Consider the following 27594-nt stretch of genomic DNA (forward strand, 5'->3'; position numbering starts at 1 on the left):
GAATATATGAAATTTCTAGTTTATCAAACAAAAAAAATTCCCATCACATACTGTGGATTCTATTTTTGGGTCTTCCCTGGTGCTCAGTGGTAAGGAGTCCACCTGCCAAATAGACATGGGATAGAACCCTGGTCTGGGAAATTCCTACATGCTTTGGAGATATCCCGTAAGCCACAACTATACGGCCAATACCAAATTAATAACAAAAAATCATTTATTTCAGAATCATCCCAGCTCAAAAATAGCTATCGCTTTTAACCTTATTTCCAAAGATTTTTATTTCCTAACTTTTGCACACTTATTATTCCTATTTTCACTTCATGTAAATTAGGCACATGCTATTAGTTTCATTTTGGCACAAGCAGACATCAGAAATATAATTTTTCCATTATGGACAGAGTGTGGTGTAATAACTCAAGTGCAAATTATTAGTATATATCCCCAAATTGTCTATTGTTTGATGTCATCATGAAAAGAAATTCTTCTACATGCTTTCTACCTGGAGAGCCTTTGGTGCATTCCTAGTTTCTGTTAGGAAGTACTGAGGTGGCGAAAAACTGTGTTTTTGGAAGAAACATGATCCATTCAGGGTTATGGGAAAAAATGAAACAAATTTTATTAGATCACAAGACTTAGGATACATTCTGAAGAAAACAGAAGTACAACATAAATGGCAGCAATCAGTGATGAAACAGATACACACGCATACTTTTCTGGTTCTTTTGATTCCATTTTCTTCAATTTCCAAGAAGTTTCCATTAATCATTTATATGCAACGGCAATCGCCAGTTAAGGGAACAAATGACCACCATTTCCCTGCTATAATTTCTACCACGTAATCAGTCTCCATTAACCTGTCAACTCTCCTCCCATAAAAAGCCCAAGTTCCATAATGTCCAGCCTGCTCTTTGCATTCAGTTCTATAACCACGGTGGCCTGTGTACAAAAGGGCATCCTGAACATAATGAGCATGCTGAGTCATGTCATGGTTTGACATGGTTCTCTGTCCCTCGCTGATCCTAATTCACACACCACTGAATTCGATACTTTAGTGTCCCTGTTTAACCATGAAAGATGGATATTAATGAAGCACACCTAATGTAGTCTGCCCCTTCATCTTACTGATTTCTTTGCAGAAGCCATCATGAATCTCCCTAAGAAAGCTATAAAAGCTTGCAAACCTTGTGGAAATGTCATAAAAAAGAACGTCGCTTTCACAAGAAAACTCAAGTTATTAAATATACACGGAAAATTACCAATCATTTCCACAGGTCATGAAGTTTCAACATACTTAACATAATTATACTGCCAGAACACAGGAGGTTAATTGTTGGAAAATTAAAGATTTATTTATTCCTAAAATGAATCATCTCGTGTGATCTGTTGTAAGAATTGTCCCAAAATTTTACGAAAGTCATTACAGTTTTAAGGATTCTCCCCAATATGAATCTTGGGGGGATCTTGAGGAAATACATTTTCTTAAATTTATTTCCAAATTCAGTGTATCTGTAGTTTCTGTCCTGCATAAATCACACCCAGAGTGTGAATATCTCATGAAAAAATTCATTACTTCTGTACGCTTGCCCTCTGACTTTCCATCATTTTGATCTTTGCGTTAAGGCTTTAGTGTGCACATTACTTCAGTGTGGTTTCTCTGAAACATATATCCTGAAGTCTAGTGTGCTCTGAAGCCTGCAGAAAGCCCTTCCCCATCCAATTCCAAGACTCCTCTTTACTATGGAGTCTTGTTGTCTAATACTTCAACTGAAGCTGAAACTTTCTCCACCTCCATTGCATTTGAAAAGCACTGCTCCAGATTTTTTCCCAACTTTGATGTTTGGGTAAAATTCTTTCCACAAATATTGTATTTGTGTGGTTTATCTACAGGATATATGTTCTTAGATACCTAAAGAGGGAGCAGTAATTGTGACAACTGCCATAAAGTTGCATTTCTAAGTATAAAGTATTTGCTGAACACTGAGATACAGGGAGCACCTAAAAGCCTTGCCACATATTCTGCACTGGTAAGCTTCTCTGTAGTATGGATGATCCGATGGTTGGTGAGATGTGACCCCAAGTAAAGGTTTTACATACTCATGTCACTTGTAAGCTTTCTCTCCAAAATGACTTCTTTACTGAAGCCTGAATTCGGATTGTTGCCTAAAAACCCAACACACTTATTACATTGATACAGTTTTTATCTAGTGTGAATATTCTCAGGAAACCTAAGGTGTAAACAAAAAGCCTGGTCACGTTGATTACATTTGAAAGGTCTCTGGAGTATGGGTCACCTGATGTCTTATTAGGCCTGTATGCCGCCTGAAGGATTTGCCACATTCATATTTGTAAGATTTCTTTGCATTATGAATTCTCTGATGATGGGAATCATCAGCCCATTATTGAAATCCTGGCTGCACACATTTACATGATTTCCTCCACTGGAGGGATTGACTGTGCTCTGAATGTATGGAATCTCACCAGTAGGAATTTTCTAATGTTCTAAAAAAACTGAATGCCGTCCAAAAAACTTAGCACATGCACTACGTGGGTAAGTTTTCAATTCAGAATTGATTACCTGAGGATTAGGTAGATCTGAATACAGAATCAAGCCTTTGCCACATTGACCATATTTGTGTAGCTTCCTCCAGTTTGACTTTTCCGAATATCAAAAACTTCAGGTACTTTACTGCAGTCACTATATTTGTATGTTTTCACTGCAGTACTGATTCTCAGATGATCTGCAAAGTCATTCCTTGTGACTGCAGGCTTTGTCATACAAATTCCATTTATGTGGCTTCTCTCCTGTATGAACTGCTGAATGGTCAGTTAAAGCTGAACATGAACTAGAAGCTTTGCCACATTCATTTGTACGCTTTCTATACAGTATGAATTCTCTGGTGAATTATAAGGCCTGAACTCAGATTAAAGGCTTTGCCACACTCATTACAGTTCCACTAAAATGCTTCTCACAATTGTTCCATTTCTAACAGCTTTCTCCACTATGAATTATCTGATGCTTCCTATGATGGTCATTTCAAGTAAAACACTGGCCACACACATCACATTTCTATGCTTTCTCTCCTGTATGAACTACCTGATGGTGAGTTAAAGCTGACTGAGTAGTAAAGTTTGTAACCACTGTTTCAATTGTAAGGTTTCTCTCTAATATGAATTCTCTGAAGAACCACAAGGTTTGTCTTTAGATTACAAGCCTCGACATTGAGATCACATTTATGTTTTCTCTCCAGTATTAATTCTCTGATGAATTCCATGCTGTGCACTTCAAGTAAAGGATCAGCTAATGCAACACATTTTTATGGTTTCTCACCAGTATGAATTTTGGATAAACTGCAAGCTTACCAATATGACTAAAGGCCTTGCCACAGACAACACATTCATATGCTTTCTCTCCAGTATGAAATCTCTGATGAATTGCAAGGTTTGCAGTTTGACTAAAGGCCTTTCCACAAACATCTCTTGAATGTGAGTTCTCCAATGAACTGCAAAGTAACAGCTGGAACAGTATGAACTGCATGATGGAAAGTTAAGGCTGATTTGAAACTAAAGACCTTGCCACATACATCACACTGATATACTTTCTATCCAGTATGAATTTTCTGATGAGATGTAAGGCTTCCTTTTACTCTAAAGGCCTTGCCACATATATCACATTTGTATGGTTTCTCTCCAGTGTGAATTTTCTGATGAGTTCTAAGGCTTCCATTTACACTAAAGGCCTTGCAACATATATAAAATTTATATGGTTTCTCTCCAGTATGAAGTCTCCAATGAATTTCAAGTTGTCTGCTTCGAGTATAGCCACGGCGACACACATCACATTTATATGGTTTCCCTCCAGTATGAAGGAGCTGATGAACTCTGTGGCTTTCTTTGCAAGTAAAGGCCTGTCCACACAGATCACACTTATACGGCTTCTCTCCAGTATGAACTCTCTGATGAATTCCAAGATCTGACTTTTGAGTATAGCCATGGCCACATATATCACATTTATATGGTTTCTCTCCAGTATGAGTTCTCTGATGAACTAAAAGGTAACACCTTGAAGAGAACATTTTGCCACACAAATTACATTTACATGCTTTCTCATCTGTTTGAACTGCCTGATGTATATTTAAGGATGACAGTGCAAAAAAAAGTTTGCCACAGCTGTTAAATTTGTAAGATTTCACTTCAGTATGAAGTCGCCAATGAATTGCAAGTTGTCTGCTTTGAGTATAGCCACAGTCACATACATCACATTTCTATGGTTTCTCTCCAGTGTGAAGTCTCCAATGCATTGCAAGTTTTCTGCTTTGAGTAAAGCCACGGCCACATACATCACATTTATATGGTTTCTCTCCAGTATGAAGGAGCTGATGAACTCTGTGGCTTTCTTTGCGAGTAAAGGCCTCTCCACACAGATCACACTTATATGGCTTCTCTCCAGTATGAACTCTCTGATGAATTACAAGATGTGATTTTTGAGTATAGCCACGGCCACACACATCACATTTATACGGTTTCTCTCCAGTATGAAGTTTCCAATGCAATGCAAGTTGTCTGCTTCGAGTATAGCCACGGCCACATACATCACATTTATACGGTTTCTCTCCTGTATGAAGGAGCTGATGAACTCTGTGGCTTTCTTTGCGAGTAAAGGCCTCTCCACACAGATCACACTTATATGGCTTCTCTCCAGTATGAACTCTCTGATGAATTACAAGGTCTGACTTCCGAATATAGCCACGGCCACACACATCACATTTATATGGTTTCTCTCCAGTATGAAGTCTCCAATGAATTTCAAGTTGCCTGCTTTGAGTATAGCCACGGCCACATACATCACATTTATATGGTTTCTCTCCAGTATGAAGGAGCTGATGAACTCTGTGGCTTTCTTTGCGAGTAAAGGACCGTCCACAGAGATCACACTTATATGGCTTCTCTCCAGAATGAACTCTCTGATGAATTACAAGATGTGATTTTTGAGTATAGCCACGGCCACACACATCACATTTATACGGTTTCTCTCCAGTATGAAGTCTCCAATGCATTGCAAGTTTTCTGCTTTGAGTAAAGCCACGGCCACATACATCACATTTATATGGTTTCTCTCCTGTATGAAGGAGCTGATGAACTCTGTGGCTTTCTTTGCGAGTAAAGGCCTCTCCACACAGATCACACTTATATGGCTTCTCTCCAGTATGAACTCTCTGATGAATTACAAGGTCTGACTTTCGAATATAGCCACGGCCACACACATCACATTTATATGGTTTCTCTCCAGTATGAAGTCTCCAGTGAATTTCAAGTTGCCTGCTTCGAGTATAGCCACGGCCACATACATCACATTTATATGGTTTCTCTCCAGTATGAAGGAGCTGATGAACTCTGTGGCTTTCTTTGCGAGTAAAGGACCGTCCACAGAGATCACACTTATATGGCTTCTCTCCAGTATGAACTCTCTGATGAATTACAAGATGTGATTTTTGAGTATAGCCACGGCCACACACATCACATTTATACGGTTTCTCTCCAGTATGAAGTCTCCAATGCATTGCAAGTTGTCTGCTTCGAGTATAGCCACGGCCACATACATCACATTTATATGGTTTCTCTCCAGTATGACGGAGCTGATGAACTCTGTGGCTTTCTTTGCGAGTAAAGGCCTCTCCACACAGATCACACTTATATGGCTTCTCTCCAGTATGAACTCTCTGATGAATTACAAGGTCTGACTTTCGAATATAGCCACGGCCACACACATCACATTTATATGGTTTCTCTCCAGTATGAAGTCTCCAATGAATTTCAAGTTGCCTGCTTTGAGTATAGCCACGGCCACATACATCACATTTATATGGTTTCTCTCCAGTATGAAGGAGCTGATGAACTCTGTGGCTTTCTTTGCGAGTAAAGGACCGTCCACAGAGATCACACTTATATGGCTTCTCTCCAGAATGAACTCTCTGATGAATTACAAGATGTGATTTTTGAGTATAGCCACGGCCACACACATCACATTTATACGGTTTCTCTCCAGTATGAAGTCTCCAATGCATTGCAAGTTTTCTGCTTTGAGTAAAGCCACGGCCACATACATCACATTTATATGGTTTCTCTCCAGTATGAAGGAGCTGATGAACTCTGTGGCTTTCTTTGCGAGTAAAGGCCTCTCCACACAGATCACACTTATATGGCTTCTCTCCAGTATGAACTCTCTGATGAATTACAAGGTCTGACTTTCGAATATAGCCACGGCCACACACATCACATTTATATGGTTTCTCTCCAGTATGAAGTCTCCAGTGAATTTCAAGTTGCCTGCTTCGAGTATAGCCACGGCCACATACATCACATTTATATGGTTTCTCTCCAGTATGAAGGAGCTGATGAACTCTGTGGCTTTCTTTGCGAGTAAAGGACCGTCCACAGAGATCACACTTATATGGCTTCTCTCCAGTATGAACTCTCTGATGAATTACAAGATGTGATTTTTGAGTATAGCCACGGCCACACACATCACATTTATACGGTTTCTCTCCAGTATGAAGTCTCCAATGCATTGCAAGTTGTCTGCTTCGAGTAAAGCCACGGCCACATACATCACATTTATATGGTTTCTCTCCTGTATGAAGGAGCTGATGAACTCTGTGGCTTTCTTTGCGAGTAAAGGCCTCTCCACACAGATCACATTTATATGGCTTCTCTCCAGTATGAACTCTCTGATGAATTACAAGGTCTGACTTTCGAATATAGCCACGGCCACACACATCACATTTATATGGTTTCTCTCCAGTATGAAGTCTCCAATGAATTTCAAGTTGCCTGCTTCGAGTATAGCCACGGCCACATATGTCACATTTATATGGTTTCTCTCCAGTATGAAGGAGCTGATGAACTCTGTGGCTTTCTTTGCGAGTAAAGGACCGTCCACAGAGATCACACTTATATGGCTTCTCTCCAGAATGAACTCTCTGATGAATTATAAGATGTGATTTTTGAGTATAGCCACGGCCACATACATCACATGTATATGGCTTCTCTCCAGTATGAACTTTCTGATGAATTCCAAGTTGTGACTTTCGAGTACAGCCACGGCCACAAATATCACATTTATATGGTTTCCCTCCAGTATGAATGATTGGATGAAGTGCCCTGCTTTCTTTGCAAGTAAAGGCCTTTGCACACACATCACCTTGATATGGTTTCTCTCCAGTATGAGTTCTCCCATGATTTTGAAGGCATGCATTGTGCTTAAAGCAGTGGCCAAGTACATCACATTTATATGGTCTCTCTCCAGTATGAACTCTCAGATGAATTTGAAGGGCTGTGTTCTGTTTAAAGCCGTGGCTAGATACATCACATTTATACAGTTTCTCTCCAGTATGATTTCTCTGATGAACTGCAAGGCTCACATTATCATTAAACGCCTTGCCACATATGTCAGCTTTATGTGGTAATCTTCCTGTATGGATTCTTTGATGTCTAGTGAGTTCTGAGTCCTGAAGAAACGTTATGCCACTCTCATTACTTTTGTAAGATTTTTTCTTGTGTCCTTCCTGGCCTGGGGCCTGTTCTGAGGGATGCATAACAGTACACTCATGTTTATGAGAAATGCCTTTGCAGACACTATGAGTTCTCTGAGGTGGAAAAACTGAGGCACTACTGTTCATATTCATCACAACTTGACTACATTCAAAAATTGTACCTTCAGACTGAAGCATCTGCAATTCATCATGAAAGTTTGATCCATGCCTTTCAACAGGCTTATCTCCTGCATCATTTCTACTCTGATGATCTCTTCCATGAGTGAGATTTTTGTTATGGGAAATAGATATTCCATTGTCTCTTCTTTCATTATCTGTCCACAGACTCTCAAAACCATCCACAGTTTCCTGTATCTTCCTGAGGAAAAAATCTTCAATTTCAGAAGTTTCAGCTCTCCCAAATATCACTCTTTGAAAAATTTCTTCTTTTCCACTGATTTCTTTTGCTTGTAATTTCATGGTCATATCTATATGAGACACATCTACAAGATATAAAGAACCACAGGTATCCTATGAATTACAATTCAGAAATAAATTTTTTCCTGTTGTCACACAGATTTCAAATTAATTTTAGGGTACCCAAGTTTGAAAGACACAATCAGGAAAACATTCATTTTATGCAAACCCATGTCAGTTCTCAAAGAAAAAGATCTTTTCCCACCATGATCTCAAAGCTCATTCTACTTGGTAGTAAACACACTTCTGTCTCATAATTGAGGATTAAAAAAAAAAGTAAAAATTCCATGGATGGGGACATTGGCGGGCTACAGTCCATGACACCACAAAGTGTCAGACAGGACTGAGTGACTGAGCAAGAAAGGATCAACAAGGCAATACAGTATAATGGTAAATAATCCAAAGGAAGCATTCTAACAAATACTTTAAAACATAAATGGCAGTTGATAACTGTTCAACAAATACTGCATAGTGAAAATAAACAATATGTTAAAATAGCCACCCCCTCCCAATCAGGGCTTATGAGATCTTAGTTCCCTAACCATGGATTAAACCCAGAATCACTGCAGTGAAAGTGCTGAATCCTATCCACTGGACTGTCAGGGAATTCCCTAAAATAATTTTTACAAAAAAGGAAGAACACTTTTCTAAATCCTCTTATACATCTATAAGTAGACAGACATACAAGCATTTTATAACAAGTGGTTTGTGTGAGTTATACTATGTAAAACATAAAGACTGTCATCTCTAAATGACAAAGAATTAATAAATAAAACAATCTCTACTTAAATAACAGCTACTCAATATAGCAATTGCCTACTAATACAGTATCCTTCACTTAAATCGGTTCATCAGCTCTAAGATACATGTAAAGGAACAAGCTTTGGGGCGTTCCTTATGGCTGAGAGGTAAAGAATCCGCTATAAAAGAGGAATATTATTGAAAACTTATTAACTAGAGTCAGAGACAAACTCTTCAGAACAAAATGTAAACTAATAATATACAGGATGTAGTGCATACAAAAGACAAGTCACAATAACCATGAGATGAAGTAAATATACATTTTAAGCAAAAGTAACCACTGAGGCAAATTTCCTGAAGGTCTTAGTGGATAGCATTACATGATTACACTGAAAGGGGTACAGATTCCATCCCTGAATGGAGAACTAAGATCACACCTGCCACATGGTTCAGCCAAAAAAAAAAAGGTAACTTCTGATCTTTTCAGTAAAGCAGTCAAAATTCTATGACACCTAAAAGCATGAACTACCTCAGTTTTTCAAATACAGGTAGTAGATTCACAGGGTTCAGGAACACAACTCCATGGCACGTGAAACTAAAGAGCAAAGTAGGACTGAAACACAGACCTACAGATTCATAAATGTTCTTAACCACCAGGGCCCACTTGGGCAGAACTGATTACAAAAGGTTACAACAAACTTCAGAACTTTAAAAAGATAAGGTCAAGTGAGACACAAGAACTGATCTGTATAACTAACAGCCTTACTTGGCCATCCCACCTAGAAATGGTTTCCCAAGTACCACCCTGCCACATATCAATTCAAGTCGTGTCCTGAAAATGTGGTTCAGTGGATGAGCACAGGTCATTTTGTACAGTATGAGCATGGAAAGAAGGAACCTGAAGCCTGATTCATATATGCAAGACTTGGGATCAAAGAGAAGATCTCAGAGTCCACTGTCCGTACAGGTTTCCTGAGTTACAATCACGGAAGATCCAAACCACATTTCTATTACACACACCCCTGAAGGTTGTGGTAAAAGCAGTAACAACAGGAATAGCTGAGGGTTCTGAACAGGAACACAGGTTGAACGCAGCTCTGTGTAGGATCTGAGACACAAAATGCAATCAAAGATTGAACATTCTCTTCTGTTTTTCCAATGAGGTCTCCCAAAGGAAGCAAATAGGAAGAGAACCAGGCTGGCTCCAGGGATTCCAGCTCTGGAGGTGTTACCACTGCTCTACATGGACCAAAAAGTGGACATCCCACAGAATCCAGCACAGAAGCAGGACAAAGAGGAATTAGATTCCTTTGAAACACCTTATCACATGCTCCCCAAAGTCAAGCAACAACAATGACAGGAGTCAAATGACACACTGCTACAGATCATAGAAAGATCTACCCTTTGGGACCTCTTCTCTTGGGGTCTCTCCTTTTTTTAAAAAAATCACTTTTTTCATTTGTAAACAGCCACCTGTAAGTCAGACTGAATTTCTTTTTCCTTAATAAAATGTAATTTTCCCGTAGGAGACAGATGGGCTCCAGACTGGATATCTACAATCACTCACCCTTCTCTCTGCACTCCCTGAGACAAGAGACAGCTGGGCTCCAGTTGAGGAATCTATAACAAACACAGGGGAAATAGCCGGTCTTTGTCTCTTACCTCAAGGGAATAATCATGGCAAGGACAAAGAAAGGGAAAAACCCTGTCTATCAAGGCTATGGTTTTTCCCGTGGTCATGTATGGATGTGAGAGTTGGACTGTGAAGAAGGCTGACCGCCGAAGAATTGATGCTTTTGACCTGTGGTGCTGGAGAAGACTCTTGAGAGAGTCCCTTGGACTGCAAGGAGATGCAACCAGTCCATTCTAAAGGAGATCAATCCTGGGTGTTCATTGGAAGGACTGATGCTAAAGCTGAAACTCTAATACTTTTGCCACCTCATGCGACGAGTTGACTCACTGGAGAAGAGTCTCATGCTGGGAGGGATTGGGGGCGGGAGAAGAAGGGGACAACAGAGAATGAGATGGCTGGATAGCATCACCGACTCGATGGACATGAGTTTGAGTGAACTCCGGGAGATGGTGATGGACAGGAAGGCCTGGCGTGCTGTGATTCATGGGGTCGCAAAGAGTCGGACACGACTGAGCGACTGAACTGAACTGAACTGATTAACGGAGACACTACACATGTGCAGAAAGGTTGCCTGAGGTCAAGTCAGAAGATGATTCAGGCCATAATGAGTCGTGCTTCTCCCAGAAGCCTTCACATCGAGGTACATCTTGGTTAGGGTGTGCATCCACACCCCAGGGGAGGGTCCTGAGACAAATTAAACAGAGGGGAAAAAGGAAGGTGACTGGCCCGAGGAGAGATGAAGTCTTGGAAAACTGTATCTTTAAAAAGAACTGACACTTCCCAAAGGTGGGGCTCTCTCTCTCAACTATCCCATGAGCCTTTCTGCATGTACTTTTCCTTTCAGTAAACATTTTCCTTTACTCTTTACCTTGTGCCTCTTCATCTGGATTCTTTCTTGACTAGGCAAACAAGACTAGGGACCTGAGCCCTAATTGTTGGCTGCTGTGGTCCAATGGTCAGGACTCTCGATCTAGGAAACGAAGACCTTGCTTCCAGCTTCATTTGCTTCCACCCATTACTATGAGCATCCAAACTCAACTTCATTTCTCACAGCTTTTTCACTGAAAACACACATTTTACTTTCCTTAAGCAACCATGAACTGTGCTTTATATTGCATTTTCTAGACTGGTGAACATAAATACCAGTGATAACTTCTAAAAACATTTGCTTGCTACCTTAGGGTAGCACCAAACATATTCATCAATAGTCCTAAATCTCTGAGTGCTATACAATAGAAGTATTACACAATGTGAATGACTCAAGACATGTCTTAATTAGATGACCAAATATTAATACTAGATATTTAAACTGAATATTTCCCAGTTCACATGAACTTGAAATTCATTTAGGTTAATTTTTCTTCTAATTGATTTGCACACACTTACTGTTTTTTTTTTTTTAATTCATTTATTATTTTTGGCTTCACTGGGTCATCATCACTGCTCTGGCTTTCTCTTGTTGTGTCAAGCAGGGACTACTCTCTAGCTGTGGCGAATGAGCTTCTCATTATGCTACTTCTCTTGTGGATCATGAGCTCTAGAGCACGTGGGCTTAAGTAGTGGTGGTGAATGGACTTAGCTGCTTTGCAGCATGTGGAATCTTCCTGGACCAGGGATCGAACCTGTCTTCTGCACTGGCAGGCAGATTCTTTACCAGTGAGCCACCAGGGAAGCCCAAGTGCTTCCTTTCTCTTAAAGCCAATTGAGTAAGAGCTCATTTACAAATAAACCTCAGCAATATTATCCAAAAACAAAGACATACACTGAGACATGCATAAATCCAGACAGATTTAAAATGTCTCTCTGACTCTGCTGCAGTTGGTATCCTCCTCCAGGGCATCTTCCCAAGCCAGTGATTGAACCCACATCTCCTGCATCTCCCACACTGGCAGGCAGCTTCTTTCTGACTAGAGTCATCCATGATCCCTGGTAAAGGTTAACTTCAAGCTTTTCTGTAGGCAGGGCTTTATAAGAAGCTAGCTGTTTTTATTCCATATGCAAAAAGAAACGGTTTTGTACTTTCAAAAAAAAAAAGGAAAAATCATTTTAACCAGTTTTCTCCAGTCTAAAGAATATCACAGCAATCCCTGTGTCAAAAAACTTATCTTCCCTTTCCATAGTCATAGTTTTATATCTAAAATACAAAGCAAATAGTACTCAAATTAGCTCTGATCAACCGGGGCAGATGGATGATAAAAATCACAGATTGTCCATCTGGGGAAATGGGGGTCTCCATTTGATCAGAAGAATCTGAAGGGGTAAAGAAATTTGCTAGAGTGGGGGCAGGAGTGGGGGAGGCTGGGCTCCCCCTCCCCACTGAGAGACAGGGTAAGTTAGAAGAGGACTAGCTGATAGAGAGGGAGACAGAGGGCTGGGAAGGGTGAAAGGCCACAACAGGACAAAGATAATGGAGACAGAAAGGCAATGGGGGATACTGTTAGAGATGTGGGCCAGCTCAGGAGACAGCCCACTTAAAAAGAGAGAATTTGATCACCTAACACATAATTTGATATTGTAACATGGACAACCATCATCACTAATCGCATAATTGTTTCAAGTTGTAACTTCTCTTCAGACAATTTTAAGATTGCTTTATGTACCTCCTGTACTTCCCTGGTGGCTCAGCTGGTAAAGAATCCTCCAGCAATAAAGGGGAGACCTTGGTTCGATCCCTGGGTTGGGAAGATCCCCTGAAAAAGGGAAAGCTACTCACTGTAGAATTCTGGCCTGGAGAATTCCATGGACTCTATAGTCCATGGGGTCGCAAAGACTCCGACATGACTGAGCGAGTTTCCCTTTCATTTTCTGTACCTCACGGTAGGAGAGAGAAGGACCCACCCTCTCATCCAGCATGGCATTCTTATCCTTTCTCAATGGATGAGAGTCACAAATATTCAGTAACTTCTAAGGGTACAGCCCTCTTTAAGGTTCCAATTCTCACACCATCCAGTGAAGACATCCCATGTATCAGCTAACTAGTAGTAAGGCTAATCTTCCTAGTAGGGAATAAAAACTTCATCAACCTAAACCTCTCTCTTCTTATAGAGTGGCATTTTGTCTCACAAATACCGCTCACAGAGCCAATTAAAGTTTTGCCAAATGTGTCACTTACGTCTCAAGTTCAAAGATTTGTTAAAAAATAAGCCATTCATTCTGTAGAAATAAATAATACAAACACTTATTGTAGAATTATCAAGCTGACTTTCAATATGCTAACAATAAAAAGAAAAGAGAAGATACATCACCAAATTGGATTCTGACCAACATCTAGACTCAAACAGCCCTGGGAAGTACAGGGACACAGCCCATCTGGAGAACCAGTGGGGACAAGGTCCCAGGCAACATGTTACAGTCATGGTTGAGACTTCAGAGACTGCAGTTTGGGGTTCCTCCTTATAATCCCAGGACCCTATTTGTTATCCTCAGCAATCTGTGAATAAATAGCAGCTCGAGTTGCATGTTAATGCTATTTGCTTGTCTTACAAAACTTATAATGTTGCTAAGCCTGAGGCTGAATAGGCCAGGGACCCTCCAAGGGCTCGACAATCTCAAGATTTCTCCCCTATCTTATCTCTGGTGCTGCAAACCTTGCGCTCACAGTGGGCAGTCAGGGCACTCACAGTCAGGGCAGTGTCCAGGTAGGTTAGAAGCAAGCTCAGAGGCCTGCTTTAGAGAGCATCTAGACCCCGTCCCTCCTGCTTTGCCAGGTGCAGAATCCCAACTCTTCTGCCAGCCAAGAAGGGATCGACATTATAGACAGAAAAATATTCACAAATTAATTTACTATCTGCGTCCTTCTGAATGCACAGGAAACAGTACAACATAGAATATAACATGCAGATACCGGGGCTTCCCCGGGGCTCAAAGGTAAAGTATCCACCTGCCACGCAGGAGATGCGGCTTTGACCCCTGCGCGGGAAGAGCTCCCTGGACGAGGGCATGGGAACCTACTCCAGTATTCTGGCTGGGAGAGTCCCATGGACAGAGGAGCCTGGACAGCTACAGTCCACTGGGTCACAGAGTAGGCACGACTGTACCAACCGAGCACACAGGCATCCATGTATCTAGTTCCTTTCCAAGAACTACTGAACCAAGAACACAGGGGTGGAAAACAGGGAATTGGATATTTTAAAGTTCGAAATCAGCTTTAAAAATACTCAAGTTGTGGAGAAACTTGTGTATCACACAGTGGGCAGATCACCTGAAGAAAGGACAAGGCTATGAACTCAGTCAAGCAAAACAGGGGCTCCCAAGAAACACAGAAGGAAAATGCAGAGATACCCCAAACCAGATTCCAACTTCACAGGGAAGTGATCCTCACCCACAGACAGCAGGTTCCTGTAGGTCTCCACCATCACGTCCCGGTACAAGGCCCTCTGAGCAGGGTCCAGGCATTCCCACTCCTCTGGAGTGAACTTGATGTCCACATCTTCGATGGTCAACTGTGTCTGAAATGAAAGCACATTTCACTAACAGGCGCTAGGGAGGTTTCTTATTTTCACACAAAATGAGAGGAGGTTAGGGGGTAAGGATCAATTCAGGTAATTTTCCTGTTGTTTCATAAGACTATGACATCTTCCAATCAACATGAATTTGTCACTTGTATGGACAATACATGCAGAATATACAAATAAATTCAATCAGTGAGTTGTCTATGCAGAAGTGTTACACTATACACACTGAGGGACATTCACTATCCAGATGAGTTACAAGACTGGTGTCTTCAGAGATGACAGAGGCCCAGAGGCTTTAAAGAACACATATTGTTTGATTATGACATCATCACACTGATGACAGGTGTCTCAACACTTCCTACACACTAAGGACTACTCTAGAAACTTTACACGGATGAACTTATCATCAACATAACAGCACATTAGAGAAAGATCCGTGTCCATCTGACTGAAGAGAAAACTCTGTCATTCTAAGAATTCGCGAAGATCAGTTAAGAAATGAGGCAACAGTACCTGAGGTCAGGGGGTTGGGACTAACAACTGAACGTAAGGAATCAACAAGTACCAAGCCTTTGCTCCATCAGAGCTCTGGTTCCCGTGTCTTGCTTTCTCTCTCTCTTTCTCTCCTTCTCTGTCTTTTTCAGGCTAATTCCTGGAGCGCAGAGGCTCTCTGTGTTCACTTTCCTGTCTGGGCTTCTAAGACCTTCTCGAGAAGACACTCTGTGCCTTCACCCCATCAAGAGGGCGCCTGAGGCCTTCGTGATCACAGCAAGCCCCGTGCCCGGGGCTCTATTGACTTTCTGTGTAAACCAAGGAAGATCAGCCTCTTTCTCTATCCTTTACTTTCTCATCGGTCGATTCCGGACCACCAGGTTCCGGTCCATTTAAGGACCAACAAGTGGCGCCCAGAACAGGAGCTTGGTACACTTAGGCAGATTCGAATGGAGGACCCCAGGAGGCCTATTGAGGCCGGTAGTTGAATGAACAGAGAGAGGACCAATCATTTCAACTAATGACTCTATACATATGCCTTCTCCCTAGTACATTAAAGGGCCCTCACACCCTGGGGAGGAGGGAAAACTAATTAACATTTCTTTAGGCTACGATATCTTCCCTTGTGCACAAGTGAAGTCACTCCGTCGTGTCCGACTCTTTGCGATCCCACGGACTGTAGCCTACCAGGCTCCTCCATCCGTGGGATTCTCCAGGCAAGAGTACTGGAGTGGGTTGCCGTTTCCTTCTCCAGATCTTCCCAACTCAGGGATCGAACCCAGGTCTCCTGCAATGCGGGCAGACGCTTTACCATCTGAGCCACCAGGGCTTCAGAATTGTGCATAAACATCAGCCACCAACAGGCTTTCACCCTGCCTCCCAAAAAAGGATTTTCAGACGTTGCTTAGACTATTTACTGCCCTTTCTTTGTCTGTGAACCATCTTTATACTACTGAGACTTCAGGGAAAGAGGGAAAGAACATTATGCAAAGGGTTTACTTATAAAAACTTTACATATACTCCTGTTCGTTGGGACAAATGTCAAACCATATCAAGAAAATTAATGTTTGTGGCTAATCATATGATTGTTGACTGGGGACCCCATGGTATGTGGTTATCTGACTGCTCAGATGATGTTAGCAACACTGTGTGTGATATGGAAGATCACTGACACTACAATGGAACATTACCATGACAAAGGACTTCTTGGGTGGCTTGATGGTGAACTAGCCCCACCTCATCCTAGGATCATCCTCGATAAACAGAGGGCCTAAGCAATGGGACATTTGGAAACTTGCTGCAAGCACCAGAAAAATTTGGAACTTGGACCGGACATTTCACAGAGACCTGTCATGGTCATAGTAACTATTTCTTTCACTATAATCAGTCATATTTTATACAGGCCTGTGTTCCACTCCCTTTTGTTATAGCCATAGGAAATTTACAATTTAATAAGACTTTACGTTCTGTAACTTGTATTAATTGCAAACTATATACTTGTCTTAACTCCTCTATTTCTTTAAGCTACTCAATTTTGTGTTGCTGCTGCTGCTAAGTCACTTCAGTCGTATCCAACTCTGTGTGACCCACCCGGCTCTCCCATCCCTGGGATTCTCCAGGCAAGAATACTGGAGTGGGTTGCCATTTCCGTCTCCACAATTTTGTGTTGCTCCTGATCAATTCAATCATAGTGCCTACAACTGGGAACAAATCAAATTTCATTTACAAAATATACATGATAATGCCTCTCTGAATGTACAATTACTGCAAAAGGAAACCTTCAAAACTTTTTCTAAACATCTGCCCTCTTCCACTAATTTGAAAACTTTAGCTGAAAAAATTAACCGGGCTAGACCCATGAGGATGGTTTCAAACTATTATCGGGTCTGGAACTGTAACTTTGGTGATTGTCTTGATAATTATATTTGTTGTTTACCATGCCTTTCTGTAAGGTTGGTTAATAATAACCAAATTCATTTGGTCAAACCCTTCTTTTTACAAATATAATAAAACAAGGGGAATTGTCAGGAAACATCTAACAGGAGGATTCCTGTGTGCTGTTTTGGATCTGTCAGGAATTCTCTGTTCCTTATTAATTCCTGAATATTCAGGAATTAAAAGGAGAGGCAAGCCTCTCCCAGGGGCTGAGGAATCCAGGCATTTCCTTCATTAGTTTTTCTATACTGTGATAAGTACCCTCTTCCTTTTTATGAACTATGTGCTAAAAGTGACTATTTACAACTCTCTTTCATATGGATGACCTCAGGTTTCCTTGATAACTTGTAAGTTTTGATTTTATCTCTGCTGAAAGCAGCTATCTTGGAAGGCAGTATAAATACCTACACAATGTTGAATAAAACACCTTTGCTCCATCAAAAAAAAAAAACAAGTAGCAGAGCAGGAAAGTGCATCCAGAGAGTTCCCTGAGAATACCTGAAACAAGTTCAAGAAACCTGAAGTGCAACAGAGGTGTAGAATCCCAGATCTTCTGTCAGCCAAGGAAAGACAGACATGATAGATGGACAGAAAAATATTCACAAATTAATTTACTATCTAACCACTTCTGAATGCACAGGGAACACTATAATATGCAGTATCATATGTAGGTATCTGGGTTGCCCTGAGGCTCAGCGGTAAAGAATCCGCCTGCAATGGAGGGGACATAGTGTTGATGTCTCTCGGGGAAGATCCCCCTGGAGGAGGGCATGGCAACCCACTGCCGAATTCTTGCCTGGAGAATTCCAGGGACAGAGGAGCATGAAGGGCTATGGCCCATTAGGTCACAAAGAACTGGATACGACTATATGATAGATGGTCACTGTACAGGGTCACCCCCTCTTCCCACCAACCACACAATGTCAATACTTTTACTACTATTTCCATCATTCACATGATGAGGTAGGAAAAAACCTAAGGGAATGGAAAACACTTAAGGTACAATTTCAATTGCTACAAAGCATAAAACATGTTTATGAGATGATGTTCTGTAATAAAACCATGGAATTACAGATACATGCACTCATGCATGCAAACGTAAACACACAATTGGTTGAAACAAGGAAGACCTGTCTATTTTTTCTTTCAATCCAAATTTACTGAGTGTCAACGTGGGCCCCAAACTGGGAATACAGCAGTGAACATTATGGAGCTTACATCTAGCAGCCAGCCACCCAATTACATCCATAATTTTAACATTACTATTGCAACATGTGCTCTGAAACAGGCCTGGTGCCAAGAGAAGATTTATCGAAAAGTCTTGACCTACATCAAGAAATCAGACAAGGTCTCTGTGAGGTGGAAACACTCAGGATTGGCAAGGTGGGAAATGCAAGAGTGTTGCAAGCAGAGAGAACAGCCTGAGCGCCGGCTCTGAGGCAGGAAGGTGTAGAGTGAACAGAAAGCCAGCCAGTCTGACTGGGATACAGGAAACAAAGAGGGGTGATGCCGGGTAGAGGCTGCTTTCCACTGTTAGGAGCCCTAACATCTGAGTAGCCAGGATAGGCCTGAGACCTTGCTTAGGCCTAAGTTTTGATTTCCTGGAGAGAGGGTGGAGGCTAAGTCCACAGAAACTCCTCCCTAAGAAGATCCCGCCGGCGCCAAAATTAAGAAACTCCTCCCTAGAAAAGTCCCGCCGGCGCCAAAAGTCGGGCCAATCAGAGTAAAAAGGGAAATCCCCCAGAAAAACCCCGCGAGCGTATAAACTGGCCAATGAGCTTCCACGCGCGCATGAATTGGCCAATGAGCTTCCGCCAGCTTGATCTTTTGAACAGAAATAGGTGCTTATGTAACCTGAGACTATAAAAACCGCTGTAAGCTGGGCTCGGGGCTCTTGTCCCACTCCACTGCGCTGGAGGAGGCATGAGCCCTAGCTCGAGCTAGAAATAAACCCCATTCTTGCTTTTGCATTGCTGCGACTGTCTTATTCTACCAGTATGGGGGAACCGGACTCAGGGCATAACACCACAAGGTCTATGCATCTAGGACGTTATTCCAAAAGTAACTGGAAGTCACTGAAGAATCTGCAGGAGGTAAATCAGAGGTTTAGATTTGTTTTTCAGAGCTCACTCTGCTGTGTGTGGAGGCTACTGTTGCTTAGTTGCTCAGTCGTGTCAGATATTTGCAACCTCATGGTGGCCCACCATGCTCCTCTGTTCATGGGATTTTCAGGCAAGAATACTAGAGTAGATGGCCATTTCCTACTCCAAACAGATGCCTTTGAAACATTCTGGGATATATTTATTTTTCATTTTCATTTATTCATCTGTATTTCCACATCTTTGGGACATTAAAAAGACATCAATTTGTACTTCAGTAATTTGTCTGCATTCTATGTCTTTTTTAAGTTATTTATCTTGGTTTTACTGGGCCTTTGTTGCTGTGAGGAGGCTTTCTGTATTTGCAGCTGCAGTGCATGGGCTTCTCATTGCAGTGACTTCTCCTGTTTTGGAGCACAGGCTCTAGAGTGTGTGGGTTTCAGAAGTTATGGCTCCCGGGCTCCAGAGCTCATGCTCAGTAGTTGTAGCACATGGGCTTAGTTGCTCTGAGGCATCTTCCTGGACCTGGGATGGGACCCATGCACCATACATTGGCAGGCACACTGTTATCCTCTGTACCACTAGGGAAATCAACATTATGTTATACTAGCACAAAAAATGAAAAACAAGCAGAAAATAATATACAGAAGATTTATTCTAATCTGTATAAAATAGCTGCATTTAAAAATAATATGAGGGCTTTCCTGGAGGATCAGTGGTAAAGAATCCACTGGGCAGTGCAAGAGACACGGGTTTGTCCGTGGTCGGTAAGATTCCACATGCCAAGGTGCATCTAAGCCCGTGAGCCTCAATTTCTGAGCCAGAGCTCTAGAGCCCAGCAGGTGAAACTACTGAAGCCAGGGCGCTCTAGAGCCTGTGCTGCAAGATGAGAGAAGCCACCATAATGAGGGGCCCACACATAACAAGTAGAGAGTGGCCACCACACGCCAGAACTAGATAAAAGCCACTGAAGCAGTTAAGAGCTAGTACAGCAGAAAAATACATTTAAATATAGCAATATTATCTTACTCTTAATGTTAGGTATGGAGTTATTAACAAAATCCAAAGTTTATCTTTTCATTCCATGACCAAATATTGCATCAAGATTAGGAAAGTTGGGGGAATTCCCTGTCGGTCCAGGGTTTAAGATCTCCCACTTCGACCACAGGGTTTCAGGTACTAAGACACTGCAAGCTTCATCATGTGGCCAAAAATAAAGAATAAATAATTAGCAATCTATATTTCATAGTTTAAATTAGATGCTGTAATGAGACACTCTCTAGTCCTGAGGTCTGTTTCTGAACTTTTCATTTCACTCCCAAACATTTAAGATTTTCAAGGAGGTCCTCACTTAATTTTAAATGTACAATAAAAAGTAGGACTGATTTCCCCTCATTGGACTCTTTTCCAGATTTTGGCACGTATTATGCATTTTAATACTTCACATCTACGTGCAGCTTCTTTACCCTGCTTGACAGAGAACAGACAGCGCATCCAGATGGGCCCTAAGCAACCCTGCTACTCAACAGCACTGAGACCCCATCTCCAACCCATGGGTCAGAAGCCCTGCCCGAGACGGTGCCCAGGGGAGCCTCCTCACACGGGCCAGGACACCAGGTCATGGGGAGACAGGATCTAAGTGAGGACGACAGACCCTGAAGGAAGGCCCCGGTTGAGTGTGCATGTACAGGAGTCAGACAAGGCACTGCAGAGTCAGACAAGATTAGCGAGTCCAAAAATGGGTATTTCAGGCAGGAGAGATTGAGAATCCACTGAGAATATGACATTACCTGAGAAAGAGCCATTCCTGACACGTTTTCTTTCACTTTCCTCCTCTTCTGGGCTTCTTCCTCAGCTAACACGAGTCTTGAGGAGTGTCAAGAAGGTGGAAAACATGGTGTTTAATGCTTAGAGTCAACTAACCCCTTTCCTGAGCCCCAACCGAAAGCCCTCACCGTGTGGAACAGACACTCCTCTGTGCCCACTGTCTCAGGAGGGACTCAGGACAGTCAACTCCCGCACAGAGTCCAACATGGGACTTTCCCACACTTTCCCTCAGATCTCATTCCCCTCATGATGAGGCCTCATGCACACATCAGCAGGGGGCACCTCCGCTGACTCCACGATCCCCTTCAGGTCACACAGCGGGCCCTGGTCCAGCCCCACTCAGAGCAGAGCGCCCTTCCCTCCCCCAGGGCCTGATCTCAGTCTTAGAAGTGGAGGCTAGGAGACCCAGTGCTCAATGTAGATCAGAATCATCTGCGGCCTGTGCACGCTCCTGGGGCGAGGCCCCACACGAGAACCTGAGGAGCGTGTCTGCAGGGGGAGGGGTACAAAACATGCCCGGGCAAAGTGCCTCATGATCTCATGTGAAGCCTGGGTTGAACACCACTCAAGGGATCAAATCCAGCCTACCTCCCACTTTCTTCTTTTCCAGCCTGGCTGACATAGAACGGACTAAGAAGAAGGGATGTGTATACAAACCATGCACGATGTGACCATGTCACACATGTCTACACTACAATCCACGAACCAACACATCCATCACCTCCAAATTCCCATGTTCTGTGTGTGGTGACAACACTGACGACGTACTCTCCTGACAAATTCCCAGCATGCAGTAACAGAATAGGATTAACTACGGGCAGCGTGCGGCACACAGCTCCCCAGGACGCACACATTTTACAACTCAAAGTCTCTACCTTCGACCAACATCTCCCCATCTTCCCCACCTCCCAGCCCCAGATAACCACCATCCCACTGTCTGCTACTAGTGGCTTCACTTTTTTACATTCCACATGCAAGCGAGCACATGCAATCACTCTTTTCCTATTTGCCTTAATTCACTTAGCACAACATTCTCACATTCATCCAAGTGGTCCCAAGTGACAAAAATCACCATTTTTATGGGTGCATATGTCATTACATACGTGTTTGTGTTTCTCTGTGGGTATGCTACCAACCAGAACTTCTCTGGTAGCTCAGATGGTAAGGAATCTGCTGCCAATGCTGGAGATCCGGGTTCAATTCCTCGGTCTGGAAGACGCCCTGGAGAAGAGAATGGCAGCTCACTCCAGTATTCCTGTCTGGAGAATTCCATGTAGAGAAGCCTCACAGGCTACAGTCCATGCATATGCAAGAGTCAGACAGGAGTGACCTCAGCCAGTCCCCAAACTGTTATCTCCAAACTCTAATAATAAAACACAGATGTGTAGGCTGATGCACATATCTTAATGAAACTTCAATATCTTCCACAGAAACACTCCAACTTTTGTTTCTTTTAAATTTCCAAATGCATCTGAAACTTTCTTCATGAGCAACTCAAAATAACAGAAATACAAAGGTAACCCACGAAGTGATCTCTGGGGTTTTACCAATAGTTATTCTATGGGTTGCAGACTTAATTCTCGTCCTCCCTAAAGACCACAAAAAATCCAGTGTGGAAGGGGTGCTGGGGGCACCTCCTGGATCCCGCCCCCGTTCTCTGGGACCACTGGCCCAAACTCCTGCACCCGACCTCCCTGTGGCCCCAGCTCAGGCCTTGCTTCTAACTCACTGCAGGGTAACATTCTTCTTCCCAATCCCATGGTCTTACTTCCCCCACAGGTGTGATCACAAGATTTCCAATGAAACCCAGGCACGCAAACCTCAGTCACAGCATCTGTGTCCCAGGAAAACTGAGCAAAGACATTGGCACGCCCACCATTCCACGCAGCCCACAATTAGCCATGAGCCCACGTCCAGGGCCTCCAGCCAGAACTGAGACTGCCTTTGTTAACAGGCCCACACGCCCCATGATCCCACAAATATGCTTGTCTCTCTCTCTCTCACACACACACACCATTTATCCGGTTCACTAAAAGGCGCACTCCTGCTCTCACAATCCTCCTGGAAGCCCTGACACGCTCCCCCTCACTTTCTCCCATTTTTCTACCTCTTCTCCGTGCACAGCTGAACAAGAGCAGAGACCTCTAGGCGTGGGCATTGCAACAGAAAGGCGCCCTAGCTGCAAATCCAGGACACTGGGCACTCGGTGTGGAGACCAAGAAGCTGGTCCTCTTGCGGAAACCACTCAGCAACAAGGACTTTATATAGTTGAGGGATGGTTGGACTGAGTTCAGTAAAGAAGTCACAAAGAGAGGCCCCAATCTCACTGGCTCCTGTTCTCCCTGCTCATAGCTAACTGGAAGTTACTTCAGCTCATTAAGGGGAGACAGCGGTTTGGGGATAGGGAGGTGTCGTCTCCTACATACTCCCTTAAGATATTGACCAGTCTTATCACAGGAAACTCAGCATCTGCCGCTGAGCAGATGAACTGCTAGAAGGCAAAGCTGCTGTCCAAGATGGTAACTGGGCCCTGGATGGGCAGAGCTTAGAAGACCTGGGGACTGCAATAAGCAGTGACACTGCAGACTAAAACATGGGGACACCTCAAGACACTACATCTGCCAGGCTTTTAAGGACTCCAACACCTTTTTGCTTTTGAGTAATTAAGTCTCCACATGGCCTAAGGATCAATCAGAGTTGAAATGTCAGGAACAAACACGGCAGCCATCATCACCAAGCCTATAACCTCCATCATCCCTGAGGATTCTTCAGCCTAGCCCACAGTGCCAGTCCTCATCCCCAGAGTGAGATGCTGCAAGCATCCTGGGAGGAAAAGGAGTACGGTGAACCCTTCAATGAAGGGAAAAGAGGAAAGACTCCAAATAATTAAAGGTGAAGGGCATATCTGATGAGGGTATTTAATACAGAAGCAGTAAAACTGGTTAACGTGACAGCGAATATCAGAGGGAGATGGGGAGACCTCTCCAGCCTAGACCGGAAGGAACAGAAAGAGCAAGAGCAACAGTGATATAATGACCAAAGGTAGACATGGAAACCAAGATCCGAGACAGAGAAGGTTTCGGTGTCTGTGAACAAGGACTAAGTGAACGTGACCAGGACAGACTGACCATGAGAACAGGGTCAGCTCCCAGGATGGGGCTGGAGACCCTGGCAACAGGTGGGAGGCCTCCCTACAGATTGATATTTATTCACAGAAGACGGCTCATGATTACCTCTTGGGCTCTGAGCCTATGTTCCTGCCTCCATCCTACTGTTGTCCTTTTTCATTTTGGAAGACTAGGACCCATTTCAAATTCTAATAACAAGTGGGCTCTCCCTGCAAGAAGAACTGCCACATACACAGTCACACACCCAATTTGGCCGATCATTTCAGGGGTCAATGTTGCTCAGCTTCTGGTCCTGAGGAAGCATCATCAGATCAGTTCATAGCTCCCTAGTTACTAGATCACATAAAAGAGAGGAAAATGGAGTATCAGACTAACTGCTTAAATTAGGTTGTGACTCTTAATATAAAAGATCACTGACACCCTTACGAAATATTCACCAAAATGGTCTATAACTATTTATTAGTTACCAAAAAATGTTTTCAAGATATAACATAAACAAGAAACAGCAAATGGGCTTCTAAAAAATGTGAAACAAAACTAAAGTGAATCAGCTTATTAAAATTTTTTTCATTGAAGAATTCTGGTGTGAAGTAAAAAAAAAAATCAGAATATAGAGTATTTAGAAAAGAATGACATGAATTAATTACAGGAGTCCACCAAATCTTACTTCAGAAGTGAATAATTGTTTACAAGAAGGTAGGTGTTCAGTGAACTAGTCTTTATCCCAAGATACAAAAAATGAAATATAAAGAAAGGAGAAAGCAAAAAGTTCGGAGAAGGCAATGGCAAGCCACTCCAGTTCTGTTGCCTAGAAAATCCCACGGATGGAGGAGCCTGGTAGGCTGCAGTCCGTGGGGTCGCCAAGGGTCGGACACGACTGAGCGACTTCACTTTCACACATTGGAGAAGGAAATGGCAACCCACTCCAGTGTTCGTGCCTGGAGAATCCCAGGGACGGGGGAGCCTGGTGGGCTTCCGTCTATGGGGTCACACAGAGTCGGACACGACTGAAGTGACTTAGCAGCAGCAGCAGGAAAACAGAAGGGGATGACTCACCTCTGAGAGAATCAAGTCACTGCCGCAGCCCCCAACTCTACAGCCTCTGCACGTGGATGTTATCTTTTAATACAGAAAATTACAACACACACAAGCCTTACAAACAGAAGTTTTGCAATTCTCATTTTCATCTGTATAATTTAAAAAAGAAAGTTAAACTTGGTAGATTCTAAAACCAAAAATCAACGTATCACGACTTCATAATCCTTATCCAACCAATTCAGCACTCTCCTGGATCTAGTCCCCTCCCCCACCTCTACACTACTTGTTTCCACTTCATTTGGTTTATCTGTTTCCCTACTTCTTTCTCCCTCTCCCTTTCTCCTCCCCTCTGCTCTCTGGCTGTGCCTGTCTTCCTCTCTTACTTCTTCCCTGACTCCCATCCGGCCTCTCTCTGCCATCTGTTCCCTGTAAAATACTTCTAATCCAACCTCCTTGATGATCCTAAATCTCCATGAATTTCTGCCTTTCTTCTTCCATCTCTGCCCTCCCTTCCTCCCCTCTCTGGCACCCCCAGGTGGCTATGCTTCCTCTCAGCTTCCTTTCTCAGCTCCTCAAATAACTAGGAGTCCTCTTCCTCTCCCAGCAGGATATTACTATGTAAGCCAAGGTCCCAACTCTTGTACCCCTTTGCGGACTCTCTGTGGGAACTGCGTCTCCACTGTTGACCTCTTTGCGACCCCTGATTTACAGCCCCTCTCCCTTGAAGGCTATAGAAGGAGGCGGCAGAGGATGAGATGGTTAGATACCATCCCTGGACTGAACAGACATGAACCTGAGCAAACTCTGGGAAATAGAGGGGTCATAAAGACTCGGGATGAACACCACCACCTCCCTATCTTGCTCACCTTTAATTCTCAGGAAATTCTACATTTCTCTAAACTTTTTCCCTAACCGCTACTTTCAAGGCTGATTCGTTTTCGTGCTGTTGTCTCTTCACAAGTTCCTCACCAATCCTCTTCATTGCCATAGCTTCTCCCTCATGCTTTTCCCAATTAAATATTTCTCTAGGACTCGCTGTCTCTGCTGCTTCTGACCCCACTGGTCTCCTATTTGCAGGTATGGCGACTGGATAAGAAGTCCCCCTCCCGCAAGAGCCAAACTGCAATGGGTGGCATTTGGGACCGGTGAACCTCGGGTGTCACGTGGCAGGCGCAGGTCACCTCCCCCGACACGAGTCAGGGCAACGTCACTATAAAGGCAAGGCCTGCGGGGCGGAAGGACCCACCTGAAGAGACCAGAGGTGACAGGGGCTGGGAAGGAGGGGGTCTCAGCAGCGGGGCGGACTCTCCAGAATGCTAGGACCTGGAAACGCGGTGGTCGGGGCGGTCGGCGCGGCCAGGGGCCGAGAGGACGAGGCTGGGCGCCGCGGAGCTAATAAACCCACCTCGCCGAAGAGAATTGTATGCGGAGTAGGAAGGGCAGAGGGGTCAGTGAGGTCAGGAAATGGTTTCAAGCAGGAAAGAGGTGAGAAACGCAGCGACTCTGTGGACCAAAAGCTGGAAGCGGCTTCAGAGCGACCTTGAAGCAAAATGGAGGCGCCCCTTTGCCGCTCACCAAGACGTCCGAACTTCCTGGGGATGGTGGGACGGGCGCAGGGATTTAGAGTCACTAGCGAACCTGAGGCTCGTGGTACCGAGGAAAGCAGGCAGCAGGTTTGATTAGAAAGAGAGAAACTGACGCTGAGATGAAAGACCTTCACTCGCCGCGCTCCGCTTCCGGATTTATGGGCGGCTGAGCGCACGCGCAGTGAAAGGGCGGAGCGGCCTGGGGGCGGGGACTCAGCGGAGCCTGGTCGTCCGGGGCGGGGCGTTGAACGAAGTCGAACACGCTTGGGAACATTGGAAGTATTAAGAGGAGCTTCCGGACGTGGGGGGCCGTGCCTCCAGGCGCAGTGGGCGGGGCGGCGGGGAGAAACTATTCATAACTGTCATCACCTGCAGCTGGAATATTAAAACAGGCCTGATCCTTGCAAGAAAAGGTATGATAAAACCAGACAGTGTATTAAAAAGAAAAGGCATATATAATTCCAGAATACCTAAAGAGTGAGACGCAATTTTGAAAGCTATCATAGTTATTGCATTGCTAAGTATAAAGTGTTTGGTGAACCCTGAGTTTGAAGAAGTACCTGAAGGCCTTGCCACATTCTGTACACTAGCAAAGTTCTTGGTAGGATGGATCATCTGATGGTTGGTCAAGTGTGACCCTGAGGTAAAGGTTCTA

General features: G+C 43.4%; 1 protein-coding gene across 3 annotated transcripts; it reads right to left on the minus strand.

Moving 5' to 3' along the window:
- Positions 1-676: 676 nt before the first annotated feature.
- On the minus strand, positions 677-27102 carry LOC129546324 (uncharacterized). Of its 3 annotated transcripts, XM_088830169.1 has the most exons (6): positions 26600-27102; positions 25372-25434; positions 22291-22408; positions 21151-21226; positions 14702-14828; positions 677-8032 (listed from the first exon to the last, which is right to left on the minus strand). In XM_088830169.1, the coding sequence occupies exons 4-6, from the start codon at positions 21163-21165 to the stop codon at positions 4263-4265; spliced, it is 3912 nt and encodes a 1303-aa protein (XP_088686295.1). In that variant the 5' UTR covers positions 21166-21226; positions 22291-22408; positions 25372-25434; positions 26600-27102; the 3' UTR covers positions 677-4262. The 3 variants fall into 3 exon arrangements, with proteins under 3 accessions (XP_088686295.1, XP_055267157.2, XP_088686294.1); XM_055411182.2 differs by having other exon boundaries at positions 25372-27102; XM_088830168.1 differs by lacking the exons at positions 25372-25434; positions 26600-27102 and having other exon boundaries at positions 22291-24835.
- Between the last annotated feature and the right edge of the window lie 492 nt (positions 27103-27594).

The sequence above is a fragment of the Moschus berezovskii genome, chromosome 22 (assembly GCF_049115385.1).
Source record: "Moschus berezovskii isolate FMDL1 chromosome 22, NW_MosBer_1.0, whole genome shotgun sequence".
Lineage (NCBI taxonomy): Eukaryota > Metazoa > Chordata > Mammalia > Artiodactyla > Moschidae > Moschus > Moschus berezovskii.